At 42.1% G+C, this 16,982-nt stretch overlaps 1 protein-coding gene across 3 annotated transcripts in view; it reads right to left on the reverse strand.

Moving 5' to 3' along the window:
* gpbp1l1 (GC-rich promoter binding protein 1-like 1) overlaps window positions 1-16,982 on the reverse strand; it is a 68,538-nt gene that overhangs the window by 19,132 nt on the left and 32,424 nt on the right. For 2 of the 3 annotated variants that reach the window (XM_073062962.1, XM_073062961.1), the window contains exons 4-6: window positions 10,477-10,612; window positions 5,403-5,698; window positions 5,208-5,280 (exon numbers count right to left, since the gene is read on the reverse strand). In XM_073062962.1, coding sequence (XP_072919063.1) covers window positions 5,208-5,280; window positions 5,403-5,698; window positions 10,477-10,612 — 505 coding nt within the window. The remainder of the gene's footprint in view (window positions 1-5,207; window positions 5,281-5,402; window positions 5,699-10,476; window positions 10,613-16,982) is intronic. The other variant, XM_073062963.1, reaches the window with a different exon arrangement.

Below are 16,982 nucleotides of genomic sequence, written 5' to 3' on the forward strand. Positions count from 1 at the left end.
CTTATCCTCTTGCTCTTCACACACTTGTGCAATGCCTTGGGAATTTCCTTAATCCTGCCCGCCATGGCCTTCTCATGGAAGAAGGACTCCTTTCCAATGCCCTTCTGACTCTCCTCATTTCCTTTTCAAGCTCCTTCCTGTTAGCCTTATAATCTTCTAGATCTCTAACATTACCTAGCTCTCTGAACCTTTTGTAAGCTTTTCTTTTCTGCTTGACTAGATTTATTACAGCCTTTGTACACCATGGTTCCTGTACCCTACCATAACTTCCCTGTCGCCTTGGAACATACCTATGCAGAACTCCACAAATATCCCCTGAATATTTGCCACATTTCTTCTGTACTTTTCCCTGAGAACATCTGTTTCCAATTTAAGCTTCCAGTTTCCTGCCTGATAGCCTCATAATTCCCCTTACTCCAATTAAACACTTTTCTGTTCCTATTTCTCTCCAATGCTATTGTAAAGGAGATAGAATTATGATCACTATCTCCAAAATGTCCTCCCACTGAGAGATCTGACACCTGACCAGGATCATTTCCCAATACCAAATCAGGTACAGTCTCTCTTCTTCTAGGCTTATCTACATACTGTGTCAAGAAACCTTCTGGAACACACCTAACAAACTCCACCCCATCTAAACCCCTTGCTCTAGGGAGATGCCAATCGATATTTGGGAAATTAAAATCTCCCATCATGGCAACTCTTATTTTTACACCTTCCCAGGATGTTTCCCTATCTACTCCTCGATATCCCTGTTACTATTGGGCAACCTATAAAAAACACCCAGTAAAGTTATTGACTCCTTCCTGTTCCTAATCTCCACCCACAGAGACTCCGTAGACAACCCCTCCATGACGTCCACCTTTTTTGCAGCCGTGACATTATCTCTGATCAACAGTGCCACGCCCCCACCTCTTTTGCCTCCCTCCGTGACCTTTCTGAAGCATCTAAAACCGGGCATATGAAGTAACTATTCCTGTCCCTGAGCCATCCAAGTCTCTGTAATGGTCACCCCATCATAGCGCCAAGTACTGATCCACGCTGTAAGCTCATCTGCTTTGTCACAATACTCCATGCGTTAAAATAGACACATCTCAAACTGTCTGTCTGAGCGCGTCCCTTCTCTATCACCTGCCTATCCTCCCTCACACACTGTCTATATGCTTTCTCTATTTGTGAGCCAACCGCCCCTTCCCCAGTCTCTTCAGTTCGGTTCCCACCCCCCCCCCCCCAACAATTCTAGTTTAAACTTTCCCCAGTAGCCTCAGCAAACCTCCCCGCCAAGATATTGATCCCCCGGGATTCAAGTGCAACCCATCCTTTTTGTACAGGTCACACCTGCCCCGAAAAGAGGTCCCAATGATCCAGAAATCTGAATCCCTGCCCCCTGCTCCCACCCCTCAGCCACGCATTTATCCTCCACCTCATTCTATTCCTATACTCACAGGCGCGTGGCACAGGCAGTTATCCCGAGATTACTAACCTTGCGGTCCTACTTCTCCACTTACTTCCCAACTCCCTGTAGTTTTTTTTCAGGACCTCTTCCCTTTTCCTACCTATGTCATAGTACCAATATCTACCACGACCTCTGGCTGTTCTCCCTCCTGCTGCAGGATATTTTGGACACGATCTGAAACATCCTGGACCCTGGCACCTGGGAGGCAAACTACCATCCGAGTTTCTTTTCTGCGTCCACAGAATCGCCTGTCAGACCCTCTAACTTTAGAGTCTCCTATCACTACTGCCTTCCTCTTCCTTGCCCTACCCTTCTGAGCCACAGGGTCGGACTCTGTGCCAGAGGCACAGCCACTGTTGCTTCCCCCAGGTAGGCTGTCCCTCACAACAGTACTCAAACAGGAGTACTTATTGTTAAGGGGTACTCTCTGGTACCTGGCTCTTCCCCTTTCCTCTCCTGATTGTTACCCGCTTGTCTGTCTCCCGTGGCCCCAGTGTGACCACCTGCCTATAACTTCTTTATCATCTATTCGCTCTCCCTGACCAGACTAGGGTCATCAAGCTGCATCTCCAGTTCCCTAACTCGGTCCCTCAGGAGCTGCAGTTCGACACACCAGGTGCAGATATAGCCATCCGGGAGGCTGGGAGACTCCAGGACTTTCCACATCTGACACTGAGCACAAAAAACCGGCCTCACACACATACTTCCTTTCCGCAATTAACACAGGTAAACCTACCTCGCCTTGTTACCGCCTAAGCCCATTGAGCCAAAACCCTATCACTCTGCTACCTCTCACTCTGTGCTCAATATGGCATTATTTTTAAACTTTTCCTGCTCTACTGGCTGACATCACACACCTGCGCTGTCTTACTTCTCTTTTACCGAGTAGTAAAATGCCTTCGCTCTGGAAATCCTTAGCCATTTCACTTGCCGCCTTCTTGCTCTGAATGTGGATGGCTTCAAAGGAAAAGTATTTTAGGATGAATATTGTATACATTTCTCTGACATTAAATGCACCTTTGAAAAACCTTTGAACATCACTCTCCCACAGTCTCCAACATTCAAGGAATCAAGTCCTAGCCTGCCCAACCTTTCTCTTTAACTCAGGCCTTCAATCTATTATACATTGTTAAGCAGCCTCATGCATGGCATCTTGTCAAAGGCCTTCTGAAAATCCAAGTAAACGCATTTACTGTCTCTCCATTGTCTACCTTGCCTGTTATTTCTTTAACATATTATAACAAATCTGTCGGGAGAGATGTCAACTGAAGGAAACCAAGCTGACTTTGGCCTATTTTATCATGTGCCTCCAAGTACCCTGAAACCTCATCCTCAATAATGCACTCCAACATCTTCACAACCACTAAAGTCAGGCTAACTGACCTATATTTTCCTTTCTTCTAATTCCCTCCCTTCTTAAAGACTGAAGTGACATTTGCAATTTTCTGGTCTTCCAGAACAATTCTAGAAACTAGAATTATTAATGCCTCCACAATCTCTTCAGCTACATCTTTCAGAACCCTGCGGTGTAGCCCATCCATCTGGTCCAGGTGCCTTATCTACCTTCAGACCTTTCAGCTTCCCAAGTACCTTCTCTTAATAACAAATACACTCACTTCTACTGACACTAAAATTGTTGGCATACTGCTGGTGTCTTACACAGTGAAGACTGATGTAAAAGAATTATCAATTTCAACCGCCATTTCTTTGTCCCCCATTACTACCTCTCCAGCATCATTTTCCAGCAATCCAATATCCACTCTAGCCTCCTTTTTACTCCTTATATATCTGAAAAAATGTTGGTGTCCTCTTTTGTACTACTGGCCTGCTTACACTCATATTTCAACTTTTCTCTCCTCATGGCTTTTTTTAGTTGCCTTCTGTTGGTTTTTAAAAGCTTCCCAATCCTCTAACTTCCCACTAATTTTTGCTATATTAGGTTTCAAAGGTACATTTAATGTCAGAGAAATGTATACAATATACATCCTGAAATTCTTCTTCTTTGCAAACATCCACAAAATCAGAGGAGTGCCCCAAGGAATGAATGACAGTTAAATGTTCAAACCCCAAAGCCCCCCCCAGCACAAAAAAAAGCATCGGCGACCCCCACCAAGCACTCAAGCATGCAGCAAAGCATCAATAAAGACACAGACGCAGTACTCCAAAGACTACTCATTCACCCAGTATTCAACATTATATGCACCCTCTTTTGTTTTTATACTGTCTTTGACTTTCCTTGTCAGCCATGGTTGCCTCATCCTCCCTTTAGAATATGACTTTTCCATTGGGATGCATCTGTGCTGCACCTCCCAAATTACCCCCAGAAACTCCAGCCATTTCTGTCCCGCCATCATCCTTCCTAGTGTGTCCTTCCAATCACAGGTCATGCTTCTGTAATTCTCTTTACTCCACTGATACATCTGACTTTATCTTCTCCCTCTCAAACTGCACCATCCTGCCCTCATCAATCCTCTCATTCACTTCCAAAACAAAAATAACATATCTGAGAAACATGATTTCCCATGCAAAGCTATGTTGACTAGTCTTTGTTTACTCAAATGTTAGTAGATCCTGCCTCTTAGAATCAATTGATAAATGATAGTATTCATTATGTTGCATTAACTGAAAGAGCATTCCAATTTAAGTTTTCCCATAATGAAGTTTAGTACACCACATTCACTGAACACACTGAAACCTTCATTAGAAATCAAGACTTAATTATGACTTTGTTCTGAGCAATGTAATGTTCTTTTATAGCCATGGTTCCCTCTTCAGTCACGAAGACCATTGTCATAGGCAAAGAACAAACTGCTGGAGGAACTCAGCAAGTTGAGTAACATTCGTGGCAGGAAAGCAATTGTCAAAGTTTCAGGTTGATACTCTGCATTAGGACAGAGAGGAGAGGTACAGCAGTCAGTACAAAGAGGGATGAGACAGGGACCAATAGGTCCTAAGTGAAGGAAGAGGAGTGATGGCTGGAATTGGGAGACAGAGGCTGATGGTGAGAGGTGAAAGCAGACGAGGATTAAAAAAAACAGAAGGGAGGGTGAAGTAGTAGTCAGAGGTGATTGCAATAGTCATGCTTCACCCCAAACAGCAGATGATCTTTGCTAGTCTGATCAGCTGCTCACTCTGCTCTGAAAATATAGAAGTACTACATACAGGGTGAGCTGACTGAGGGGCCAGTAAGTGAATCGACAGTTGACTTAAACCAAAGTTTTACAGATATCAGCCCTGCATACTAATACTGGTCAAAACTGATTGCCTAAATCTAATTTTGAATTTGTCCCACATTTGGGAAGCTACTGCATCACTTAAGATCAGAAGTTAAGTTTACCCCAACTTATAAATGCTGAGGATTTCACTTCTCAACAATGTCCCCTTAGGAAATGAAAACCTGAATGAATACTTAGTGTTCTGTATTGTGAAGGACTTCTTATTTTTAAACTCCACTGGTGGCAGATTAATTTTGCATCTTGTCCCCATTATCTTTTCCAATTATGGCCCTCCAGTATCAGGCACACTGAGGTTAACTTGTTTTGTCTGATAAAGCCTGCAGCTGATACAGAAACTCAGAGCATACTTGAGACTTACAAGAAGAGCAAGCAAACACAATGTAGTATCTTTCAAACTATATGAATTTCCACAATAACTGTGACGCCACAACAATATTCAATGCACTTCACTGTATGTTTCAATGTACAATTAAATAAATGAACCCAAATCTAAATACATGCTACTGTCTTCTTACCCCATACTCCTGCAGGTGTGCTCACAGGTCTGCTCTGGCTCAGCTGCTTTTCAGCATCAGGATTCAAGGACGGCTGTTTAAAGAGAGTTTATCCAATATAATTTAATAAACTTAATACTTGAAATAGAATTCCCATTTTCTAGTCTACATTTAATTTCAAAATAGCTATTGCACAGATGCTACAAAAATACTTACAAAGTCTTCCTCTTCAAATTGAAGCTTTTCATCCTTTTCTTCCTTTTTCTCTTCCTTGACCTCAACTGGTGGTTTGTCCTGGAATCCTGAGCTTTTCCGGTTGTGGAAGTTGCCATTCCAGTGCCTATGGCCACCACCACCACCACGCTGATTGACTACATCATGACCTCTAGTTACACTGTGCCAAGCTGCATTCTCCTTCCAACCCTGACTTCCAGCAAGGTTAACTTGAACATTCTTAGATACGCCCGAATCAACAGAATCATGACGAAGTAATGAAGGTTGATAGCAACCATCTAAAAATTAAACAAATTGCAAGGTATTAGTCTTTTCATTAAACAAAACTGCAAATGCATTGATGGTGTGAATTTTCACATCTAGTTTTGCTGCTTTTTTTATTTTATTAAAATTGCAGATTATATATATTCTTTGATTTTCCCAAACTAAATTTGAGTGAACTACAAAGATTTATGGAATCTAAGCCATTTAATATGGAAAAGGAGTCTCTCAACAAAACAAATTGGAAACAATTTCAAGTTGAAACTAAAGAACAGAAAATATGTTTAGGCATATAAATTGTTATAATTATTCAAATTTGTTAATTTTGTATCGAAAATATATGGCTGAAAAACACATAAAAACAACATAAATGCAAAAAACCTCCAGCTTACAAGAAAAAAGTGACTAATTTCGATTCTACTTCAAAAAGGTGGCACAGGAAAAGATATCTTAAATTGGTCAGTCTAGTTTCCATGAAGTCCTAGTTTCCAATTGACCAGGTAAGTAGATTTTGTTAAAAATCAAAGCAGCCTTTACCTATGGTCAATGTTGCCATATTTCTGCAAAGATCAGTTACATCCTATCATTGATGGTGTACTCCTACAAGTTATTTCATACCTGATGTTTACCATCAAGACTTGACAAGTGAAATGACAACTTTAGTTAAGTATAAGGCACAGTATTATTCCTGTCTGCTGCTCTGATGATAGACTAACTCAATGTTTCATAACATTATTGCCTAATAAAATCTTGCCTGAAATCCAAAATCAGTAAAAACAACTAACCATAGTAATATTGCTCATTATTTATCTGACAAAAATACAGCAAGTAAACAAATCATCCTCTAGATTGACAACGGAGAAGCAAAGTTTTGGAAACAAATAGAAATGCATAGATTAAAGGATAGCCATTATTACTCCATCTCCAAATGTGATGAAATATTCTTTTGTATACAGTAGGTACTGAAAGCATATGAAAACCTTCTCTTTACTCCATTCACAATAACCTAAGTGATTCACACAAAATTCAACAAATCAGGCAGCATCTATGGAGAGAGATAGAGAGCCAATTTTTCAGGACTTGAAATAAAAGAAGGGGGAAAGTTGGAGCTAGGGGTAGGAGTACAGGCTGGAAGGTGATGGGTGGGGGGGGGGAGAAGGTGGGAGGTGATCAGTAGAAAAGGAAAACAGCTGAAGAGGAAATCTGACAGGAGAGGAAAGAGGACCTTGGGAGAAAGGGAAGGAGAAGGGGCACAAAAGGGAGGTGCTGAGAAACGATAAAATGGGAGCCAGAATAGGAAACAGAAAAAGAAAGCAGGGCGAAGGAGAGGAAATGACCAGAAGTTAGAGAAATCAATGCTCATGCTTTCAGGTTAGAGGCTACTTAGGTGGTATATCAGGTACTTTGCCGCCAACCTGTTTGGGGTCCTGAATACAATCGGTCCTCCTTATCCGCGAGGGATTGGTTCCAAGACACCCCCCCCCCCCCCCCCACCGCGGATACCAAAATTCGCGGATGCTCAAGTTCCTTATTCAACCTGTCTCCATGCGGTGGACCTCAGGACCCAGCGGACCCCAAGACCTTATTTAACCTGGCTCAGTGTTGTGTTCATTAGGACCCAGTGGCAGAGATCTGAATCCGCAGTGTTTCTGTTCATGAAAATAATCACGATAACGATTGAAAATAAAGTGGAAATAATAAAGCGATCAGAAAGAGGTGAAACACCATTGGTCATTGTAAAAGCGTTAGGCTACGTCGGTAAACGATTGGAACAATTTTAAAGGATAAGTGAGAAAGGCTGTGCCCCGATGAAAGCTACAATTATTACTAAGCAACGCAGTGGTTTAATTATTGGGTTTTGATCCTCTATATCAACCCGGCACGGTGGAGAGCGCACTCAGAAGCGATCTGTCCCAAGTCCCAAGAACTTCTGTTCCTGAGCCCGGCGCTGAAACATACGTTCTTAATTGTTTTATATGCATAGAAAGGTAAAATATATACTATACACTAAGACAAACGTTTGACTAACTGACGCTAAATAATACCGGATGTACCTGTTCCAACTTACTTAGTACGAGAACTTCCGATTTTTTCAATCCCGATCCATGATAACCAACGCACATCCTCCCATATACTTTAAATCATCTCTAGATTACTTATAATACCTAATACAATATAAACGCTATGTAAAGTAGTTGTTATACTGCATTGTTTAGGGAATAATGACAAGAAAAAAAGTCTATACATGCTTGAACAAGTGCTGGAAGAGCACTTCCAGGTTTTCGCAATTGGTTGAACTCGCGCATGCGGAATTCGCAGATAAGGAGGGCCGACTGTACGCTGTCCACAACACCTCTATGGCTTGTCAGCTTTATGTGTGTTACTCCGGACTTCCAGCATTTGCAGGATTGCTTGTGTTTATTCATGATAACTTTCCATTTTGTTAATTAACCAGGTACTTTTGTTTCTTATGCTGAAGTTTTTCCTACATAAATTACAGGGGTCTATATATATATATATCATCATAAGTTGTAGGACGGTAACACTTCGGAGCAATCACAAACTTCAGTTAGTACTCACTGCTCACATTAACTTTTTCTGCCCAAATATGGTTCTCTACCACCTCAGATGAATCTCTATGTAACTGTATTAAAAAAGCAAACAAAATCAGACAGTACAGGGAGCAGATAAAGTGGCCCATCAGAGGTTTATGAGTTTGTAATAGCTTTTCATAAGAGGGAATGGACTCAAAAGGTAATTTCCATGACATTTCTATCGAGAGTTGAATGTGACTGGACAATCCAATGATTGATGCTGGTTACCAGAGTTATAAAGGAAGTTTGATTCACCATATATACATCAAGTGACTACATCACCCAATTTACATTCAATTTTTGTTCAGAACTGCCAATGTACTTAGATTTTGGCGAAGCCAAAGCAGCCTAGACTTTTGGTCTCAAGTGAGTTCCTTGTTCAGAAGAGCTTTCCAAGTCCAAACTTGTTTTCTCTACCAAGCAGCACTGATGAATTTTACAAGTCAAGGGCAGATGGACTTGAAAGAGTTCTTTAAAACTGGGGACTGGGGCTGGAAGCGAAAGTTAGTGAGGTCCTAATGGATCGGTAGGTGGGAGTGTCTGACAATTCTCAGCATCCTGAGAAATGCAAAAAGTGATATGCAGCAGCAGTGGGAAACATCAAGCTGGGTTAGAGCTGAAGAAAATCTTGGGCTTAGGAAACAAAATTATCTGGTCAATTGGCAGAACGGAACAATGTGAAAAAGGAGTTAAGAACTGTTTACATGTACTTTTTTAAAAAACCCTTGCAAAATTCTACCATGGAGTATAATCAGTTTACAACTTTAATAGTGCCCAAGATGCCAGGTTCAGCTACGCATCAATGAGTTCTGGCAGTACTTCAATCAGATTGAAGTGCAAGAGTCAAGGGCAATAGTACCACTGTGTCAGCACCACAAATGCTACCTGCATGCTTATGGCTGAAGCTTTAACTGCAATTTTCTCCAAATGGTTACAAAAGGTGAATGCCCTGTCAAAAGCTATTTCAAGCTACAAGGATGTTGGGACATGTCACTGAAAGCAACCCTCCCTCATGTGCTTGCCAGGAAATTTGAGAGACCAATGCAGCAACAGTGAATGTTGCCACGTTTGGCCATTGGTCTCATTCCGGGAATATGCCACCATCGTGACCAAACATAAAGAAAACTGAAAAAGGATCTTGTGCTTTCCCGGCATATATGATGAACAAACTCTTTCCAGGCTACCAGCTGGGTACGGGTATTGATTTTAACTGACACTTCGATGACAAACTCTGTCACCATCATCAGAGATAATGCCTAAGCATGTCTAACCCGGTGGTAAATATACCCCAGTCATCCATCCTTCCTGATTGATTAGTCCTCAATCAGTTAGCTTTCCACTGACCCACCTTGCTTACAATCAAATTCCAGTTCTTACTTAGAGCGAGATCTTCATTTTTGTTAAAATTATTTTTCTCTAGTTTTGTTTCAATGGCTTCCCTCACCAGATGGTCCCACAAGCCACTAGCGCAGCACTGTAGTACCTACTGAAGTCATTCCTATTGCCATTGCAAATGCAATGTTCTGCTACCGCCGATTTCTCTGGGTAACGCAAACGGATACACCTCTGTTGCTCCTTGATGCGGTTTCCACCGTGCGTCCTGTCTGGCCGATATAGGCTGCTCTGCATTCACAAGGAATCCTGTAAACACCAGCCGACCTGAGTCCCGGGTCATCTTTGACCCACATAAGCTTCCTTATGGGTTTGTGAATGAAGTATTAAGAAAATTCACTATACCAGATATTTTATTAATATAATCACATTGTGGCGACCCACTTCCTAGCGCACTCGAACCGGCTCACAAATAGCCAGCGCGCCGGCATAAAGGCCAGTCCCAAAAGGGCGCCAGGTCTGCTTCACCAACAAAAAGAAAAGCCTGCGGGGGATTGTGAGTGCGTGCCCCCTACAGCATCCGCGCCTGGGGAGGGCGGGATCAGGGAAGCTTTAAAGCAAGGCTGTGAAGTTCGAATAAAATCTTCTTTAACTGCAGTTTACCAACTCCGTGTCGTTATTTTAGCGCTGCGTGTAGCACACCGCTACAACATTTCAAAATAAAACAAAGCTTCCTCTTCATATATACCCAGAAATAAATAAAACCGAAGAAAAACCTCATGTAATTGAAAACATTTTGCAATACCATCTGAAACTAAGTGTTACAATTTTTCATCCAGAACTGGAAATGTGTAACCATTAACTTGTACCTTTCCTACCTCCAGCAGCTCGGAGTACACCATTAGTAAAGAACCCATCTGAGGAGTTATGTCTTCTACGACTCAATCCAAATCGACCATCACCCCGGGCAAAATGATCACCATGTTTCTCACTGGTAGTAGTAGACTATAAGAAAAAAGATGTTCAAATATGTGAAATTAATTGTGCCTTCTACAAGTGTATTTTCACTAATGTTGCTATTTTGCTGCACGACTTAAGCTACACCTTGCGAGGCCACAAAATCAACTAGGTGCAGTAAATATTTAGTGAGATAATAAAGTACAAATTATCTGAAACAGTTAATTGGCTGGAAAGCACTTTGTGTATTTTGAATTACGTATGTTTCTAGAAAGCTTATCTAAAAAGTAAAATCACAATTGTATAAAATGGTTTAACATATTAACTGCAGTATTTCCATTACTTATTACTGCCAAATCATCTTTATTTAAAAACACCATAAAATATTAACACTTAAAACATAATAGGTTATGAATATGAATAAAAGTTATGATTATATTAATCACAAGAAGTTTAGTCAGTTATTAGGAAGGCAAACATCATGTTGGATTTTATAGTCAAGGGATTGGAGTTTAGAGACAGGGAATGTCTGTTATAATTGTACAGAATGTCGCTGAGACCATGCTTGAAGGACTGGTGCACAGTTCTGATTCCCTTACTCAAGTAGGGATAGCGTGCACCATAAGACAAAGGAGCAGAATTTGGCCATTTTGGCCCATCGAGTCGGCTCTGCCATTCAATCATGGCTGACCTTTCTTTCCCCTCTTCAGCCCCAGTCCCTGGCCTTTTCCCCGTAACCTTTGATGCCATGGCTAATCAAGAACCTATTAAACAGCCTTAAATACACCCAGTGACCTGGCCTCCATAGCTGCCTTTAGTAACAAAATCCACAAATTCACCATCCTCTGGCTAAAGAAATTTCTCCACATCTGTTTTAAATGAACACCTCTCTAGCCTGAGGTTGTGCCCTCTTGCCCCAGATACCCACACAATGAGAAACATCCTTTCCACATCTACTCTGATAACGCTTTCATTCCTGGAATCATCCTTGTGAACCTCCTCTGGACCCTTTCCAATGCCAACATATCTTTTCTTGGATGAGGAGCCCTAAACTGTGATCAATACTCAAAGTGAGTCATCACCAGTGCCTTATAATCACAACCTCTGGCCTTTTCCTGGGATGAGAAAATTGTCCTATCAAGAGGCTGGGTTTGTGTTCTTTAGAGCCAAAATGAATGAGTGGTGCTTTAATGGAAAATATCAGAACTTAATGTGTGGCTTGGAAGGGTTTAAACTAATTTGCAAGGGGGGTGGGACCCGGAGCAATAGAGCAGTGGAAGAAGCGTATGGAGTAAAGCCAGATCTAACATATAGAGAGGCTTTGAGGAAAGAGAAACAGAATAAAGGGTGTAACAGTAGTAAGGTAGAAGGGCTAAAGTGTGTGTACTTCAATGCAAGAAGCATCAGGAACAAAGGTGATGAACTGAGAGCTTGGATACATACATGGAATTATGATGTAGTGGCCATTACAGAGACTTGGCTGGCACCAGGGCAGGAATGGATTCTCAATATTCCTGGATTTCAGAGCTTTAAAAGGGATGGGGGGGGGGGGGGGGGAAAGAGGAGAAGGGGTGGCATTATTGGTCAGGGATACTATTACAGCTACAGAAAGGGTGGGTAATGTAGCAGGATCCTCTTTTGAGTCAGTATGGGTGGAAGTCAGGAACAGGAAGGGAGCAGTTACTCTAATTGGGAGTATTCTATAGGCCCCCCTGGTAGCAGCAGAGATAGCGAGGAGCAGATTAGGAGGCAGATTTTGGAAAGGTGTGAAAATAACAGGGTTGTTTTCATGGGTGACTTTAACTTCCCTAATATTGATTAGCACCTGATTAGTTCCAATGGTTTAGACGGGGCAGAGTTTGTTAAGTGTGTCCAGGACGGATTCCTGTCACAGTATATTGACAGGCTGACTAGGGGAATGCCATACTAGATCTAGTATTAGGTAACAAACCAGGTCAGGTCACAGATCTCAGTGGGAGAGCATCTGGGGACAGTGACCACCGCTCCCTGGCCTTTAGCATTATTATGGAAAAGGACAGAATCAGAGAGGACGGGAAAATTTTTAATTGGGGAAGGGCAAATTATGAGGCTATAAGGCTAGAACTTGCGGGTGTGAATTAGGATGATGTTTTTGCAGGGAAATGTACTACGGACATGTGGTTGTTGTTTAAGGATCTCTTGCAGGATGTTAGGGATAAATTTGTCCCGGTGAGGAAGATAAAGAATAGTAGGGTGAAGGAACCATGGGTTTAAAAGTGAAGTGGAAAATCTATTCAGGTGGAAGAAGGCAGCATACATGAGGTTTAGGAAGCAAGGATCAGATGGGTCTATTGAGGAATATAGGGTAGCAAGAAAGGAGCTTAAGAAGGGGCTGAGAAGAGCAAGAAGGGGGCATGAGAAGGCCTTGGTGAGTAGGGTAAAGGAAAACCCCAATGCATTCTTCAATTATGTGAAGAACAAAAGGATGACAGGAGTGAAGGTAGGACCGATTAGAAATAAAGGTGGGAAGATGTGCCTGGAGGCTATGGAAGTGAGTGAGGTTCTCAATGAATACTTCTCTTCAGTATTCACCAATGAGAGGGAACTTGATGACGGTGAGTACAATATGAGTGAGGTTGATGTTCTGGAGCATGTTGATAATAAGGGAAAGGAGGCGTTGGAGTTGTTAAAATACATTAGGACGGTTAAGTCCCTGGGGCCTGAAGGAATATTCCCCAGGCTGCTCCACAAGGTGAGGGAAGGGATTGCTGAGCCTCTGGCTAGGATCTTTATGTCCTCGTGTCCACAGGAATGGTACCGGAGGATTGGAGGGAGGCGAATGTTGTCTCCTTGTTCAAAAAAGGAAGTAGGGATAGTCCGGGTAATTATAGACCAGTCAGCCTTATGTCTGTGGTGGAAAAGCTGTTGGAAAAGATTCTTAGAGATAGGATCTATGGGCATTTAGAGAATCATGGTCTGATCAGGGACAGTCAGCATGGCTTTGTGAAGGGCAGATCATGTCTAACAAACCTGATAAGAGTTCTTTGAAGAAGTGACCAGGCATATAAATAAGGGTAGTGCAGCGGATGTGATCTACATGGATTTTAGTAAGGCATTTGACGAGGTTCCACACGGTAGGCTTATTCAGAAAGTCAGAAGGCATGGGATCCAGGGAAGTTTGGCCAGGTGGATTCAGAATTGACTTGCCTGCAGAAGGTCGTGCTGAGGAGAGTACATTCAGATTGGGAGGGTTGTGACTAGTGGTGTCCCACAACTATCTGTTCTGGGATCTCAACTTTTTGTGATTTTTATTAACAACCTGGATGTGGGGGGCTAGAAGGGTGGGTTGGCAAGTTTGCAGACGCCACAAAGGTTGGTGGTGTTGTGAATAGTGTAGAAGATTGTCGAAGATTGCAGAGAGACAATGATAGGATGCAGAAGTGGGCTGAGACGTGGCAGGTGGAGTTCAACCTGGAGAAGTGTGAGGTGGTACACTTTGGTAGGACAAACTCCAAGGCAGAGTACAAAGAAAGTGGCAGGATACTTGGTAGTGTGGAGGAGCAGAGGGATCTGGGGCTACATGTCCACAGATCCCTGAAAGTTGCCTCACAGGTAGATAGGAGAGTTAAGAAAGCTTACGGGGTATTAGCTTTTATAAGTCGAGGGACAGAGTTTAAGAGTCGCGAGGTAATGTTGCAGCTCTATAAAACTCTGGTTAGGCCACACTTGGAGTACTGTGTACAGTTCTAGTCGTCTCAGTATAGGAAGGATGTGGAAGCACTGGAAAGGGTACAGAGGAGATTTACCAGAATGTTGCCTGGTTTAGAGAGTATGCATTATGATCAGAGATTAAGGGAGATAGGGTTTTACTCTTTGGAGAGGAGGAGGATGAGAGGAGACATGACAGAGGTATACAAGATATTAAGAGGAATGGATAGAGTGGACAGCCAGCACCTCTTCCCCGGGGCACCACTGCTCAATATAAGAGAACATGGCTTTAAGGTAAGGGGCGGGAAGTTCAGGGGGATATTAGAGGAAGGTTTTTTACTCAGACAGTGGTTGGTGCGTGGAATGCACTGCCTGAGCCAGTGGTGGCGACAGATACACTAGTGAAGTTTAAGAGACTACTAGACAGGTATATGGAGGAATTTAAGGTGGGGGGTTATATGGGAGGCAGGGTTTAAGAGTCGGCATAACATTGTGGGCTGAAGGGCCTGTTTTGTACTATTTTGTGTTCTATGTTAACAAGGACGAGGATAAAGTAGTTGTCAAAATGTTTTCACATGGGAGAGTCTCAGATGAGGGGACATAGCTTCAAGGGACAGTCATTTAGAAACATAGAAACATAGAAAATAGGTGCAGGAGTAGGCCATTTGGCCCTTCCAACCTGCACCGCCATTCAGTATGATCATGGCTGATCATCCAACTCAGAACCCTGTACCTGCTTTCTCTCCATACCCACTGATCCCTTTAGCCACAAGGGCCATATCTAACTTCCTCTTAAATATAGCCAATGAACTGGCCTCAACTGTTTCCTGTGGCAGAGAATTCCACAGATTCACCACTCTCTGTGTGAAGAAGTTTTCCTCATCTCTGTCCTAAAAGGCTTCCCCTTTATCCTTAAACTGTGACCCCCTCGTTCTGGACTTCCCCAACATCGGAAACAATCTTCCTGCATCTAGCCTGTCCAATCCCTTTAGAATTTTATACGTTTCAATAAGATCCCCCCGCAATCTTCTAAATTCCAGTGAGTATTTAAAACAGCCAGTGAATTACTGGAACTCTTCCCCAGAGGGTTGTGAAGTTTTTCCAGTTTTTCAAGAGATACTTCATTAGAAATATTTAAAGGGAAGTAGATATTTTTATTAAGTGGAGGATTGAGAGCTATGGGGATCTGGCCACAGAAGAAGAATTGGAGCCACAATAAAACAGAATTTTACTTGCTGAGGGGCCAGGTGGGTAAATTCTATTCACCTGTATCTTGCTCATGTTTAAAATACATTTAAGAAGCAAAATCTATTTTTTTTTAAAAAAAGTATCAACTGCTCTAATAGCAAAAACACTGTATCATGACCTGATTCTTGTAAAGCTTGAATTAATGAAGCTTATGATGTAATTCATATATTTATCGTGTTCAGTATGGTGAGTAAATTGACTCTACATTAAATGTGCAAACCAAGAGCTGGTAAGGAAAATAATTCTGGTTCAACAGAAAGGACTCAAAAGTTATAATTTTCTGTATGCTCCCTCCAGTAGCCATCCCCTCCCATATAAATTATTTCCTAGTTAAACATTTCTGAAATTTAAGTTATGTTAAGGTTGCTTGAGGCAAGTTCTCATAGGGTGCATCACCAGAGATCTTCAGGGTAACAGTTAAAACAGTTTCCCTTCTGCAACTGTGATGAAAAACAATCCCTGGGATAGGCATGAAATTTGCTTGTGATATCAAGAATTATATGATTGTAAAATTGTACGAAGGAGGTGTTTGGCATGTGTGCCTTCATTGGTCAGAGCAATAAACTCAAGAGTTGTGATCATATCACAGCTGCACAAAATGTTGGTGAGATCACACTTGGCATTCTGTGTAGTCATAGCCACTGAGCTATAAGATGACATTAAGCTGAAAAGTGTGTTGGAAAGATTCATAAAGACATTACTAAGCTAAAGAGCTTGAATTACAAGGAGAAACTGGGGCCCTTTCCACCCTGGATCATAGGAGACTGAAGGGTGGCCTAATAGGCAGACAAAATCATGAAGGGCACAGATAAGATGAATTCTCATTGAATTGTCAGGGTAGAGGAATCTAAAACTAGAAGGCACCGATTTAAGTTGTGAGTAGCTATCATTTTCACAACATGAGTGGTGGGTATATAGAACAAGCTGTCAGAGGAAGTGACAGATTTAAAAGACATTTGGACACATTCATGGATAGTACAAGGTTAGAGTGATAGAGACCAAACACACAAATGGGACTGCTCTGGAAAAGCATCTCTTCTAGCATGGATGTATTATGTTGAAGCGCCTGTTTCCGTACTATGTATTTCAATGCAATGCATCCACCCTGACTTGTTGAACACCATTGGGCACATCTACACAAAACGCTATTTCAGGAAAGAAGGATCCATCATCACCATGGATCCCCACCACTCAAGGTATGCTCTCTTCTTATTGTTGCCATCAGGAAGATAGTACAGGAGCCTCAGGACTCACACAACCAGGTTCAGGAATAATTATTACCCCTCAATTATTAGGCTTTTGAACAAAAGGGGAAAATTTCACACATGGTCTTATGGTCAACTTCACTTGCCCCATGATTAAAATGTTCCCACAACCTAGGTACAACCAAAAGTTTCTTCGTATAAAGTGTAAAAGAGAGACAAGAGCGGCTATCAGATCACTGGAAAAAGATGCTGGAGAGTTCGTAATGGGGATGAGGAAA

This window comes from Hemitrygon akajei, chromosome 12 (assembly GCF_048418815.1).
Source record: "Hemitrygon akajei chromosome 12, sHemAka1.3, whole genome shotgun sequence".
NCBI classification, from domain to species: Eukaryota; Metazoa; Chordata; class Chondrichthyes; order Myliobatiformes; family Dasyatidae; genus Hemitrygon; species Hemitrygon akajei.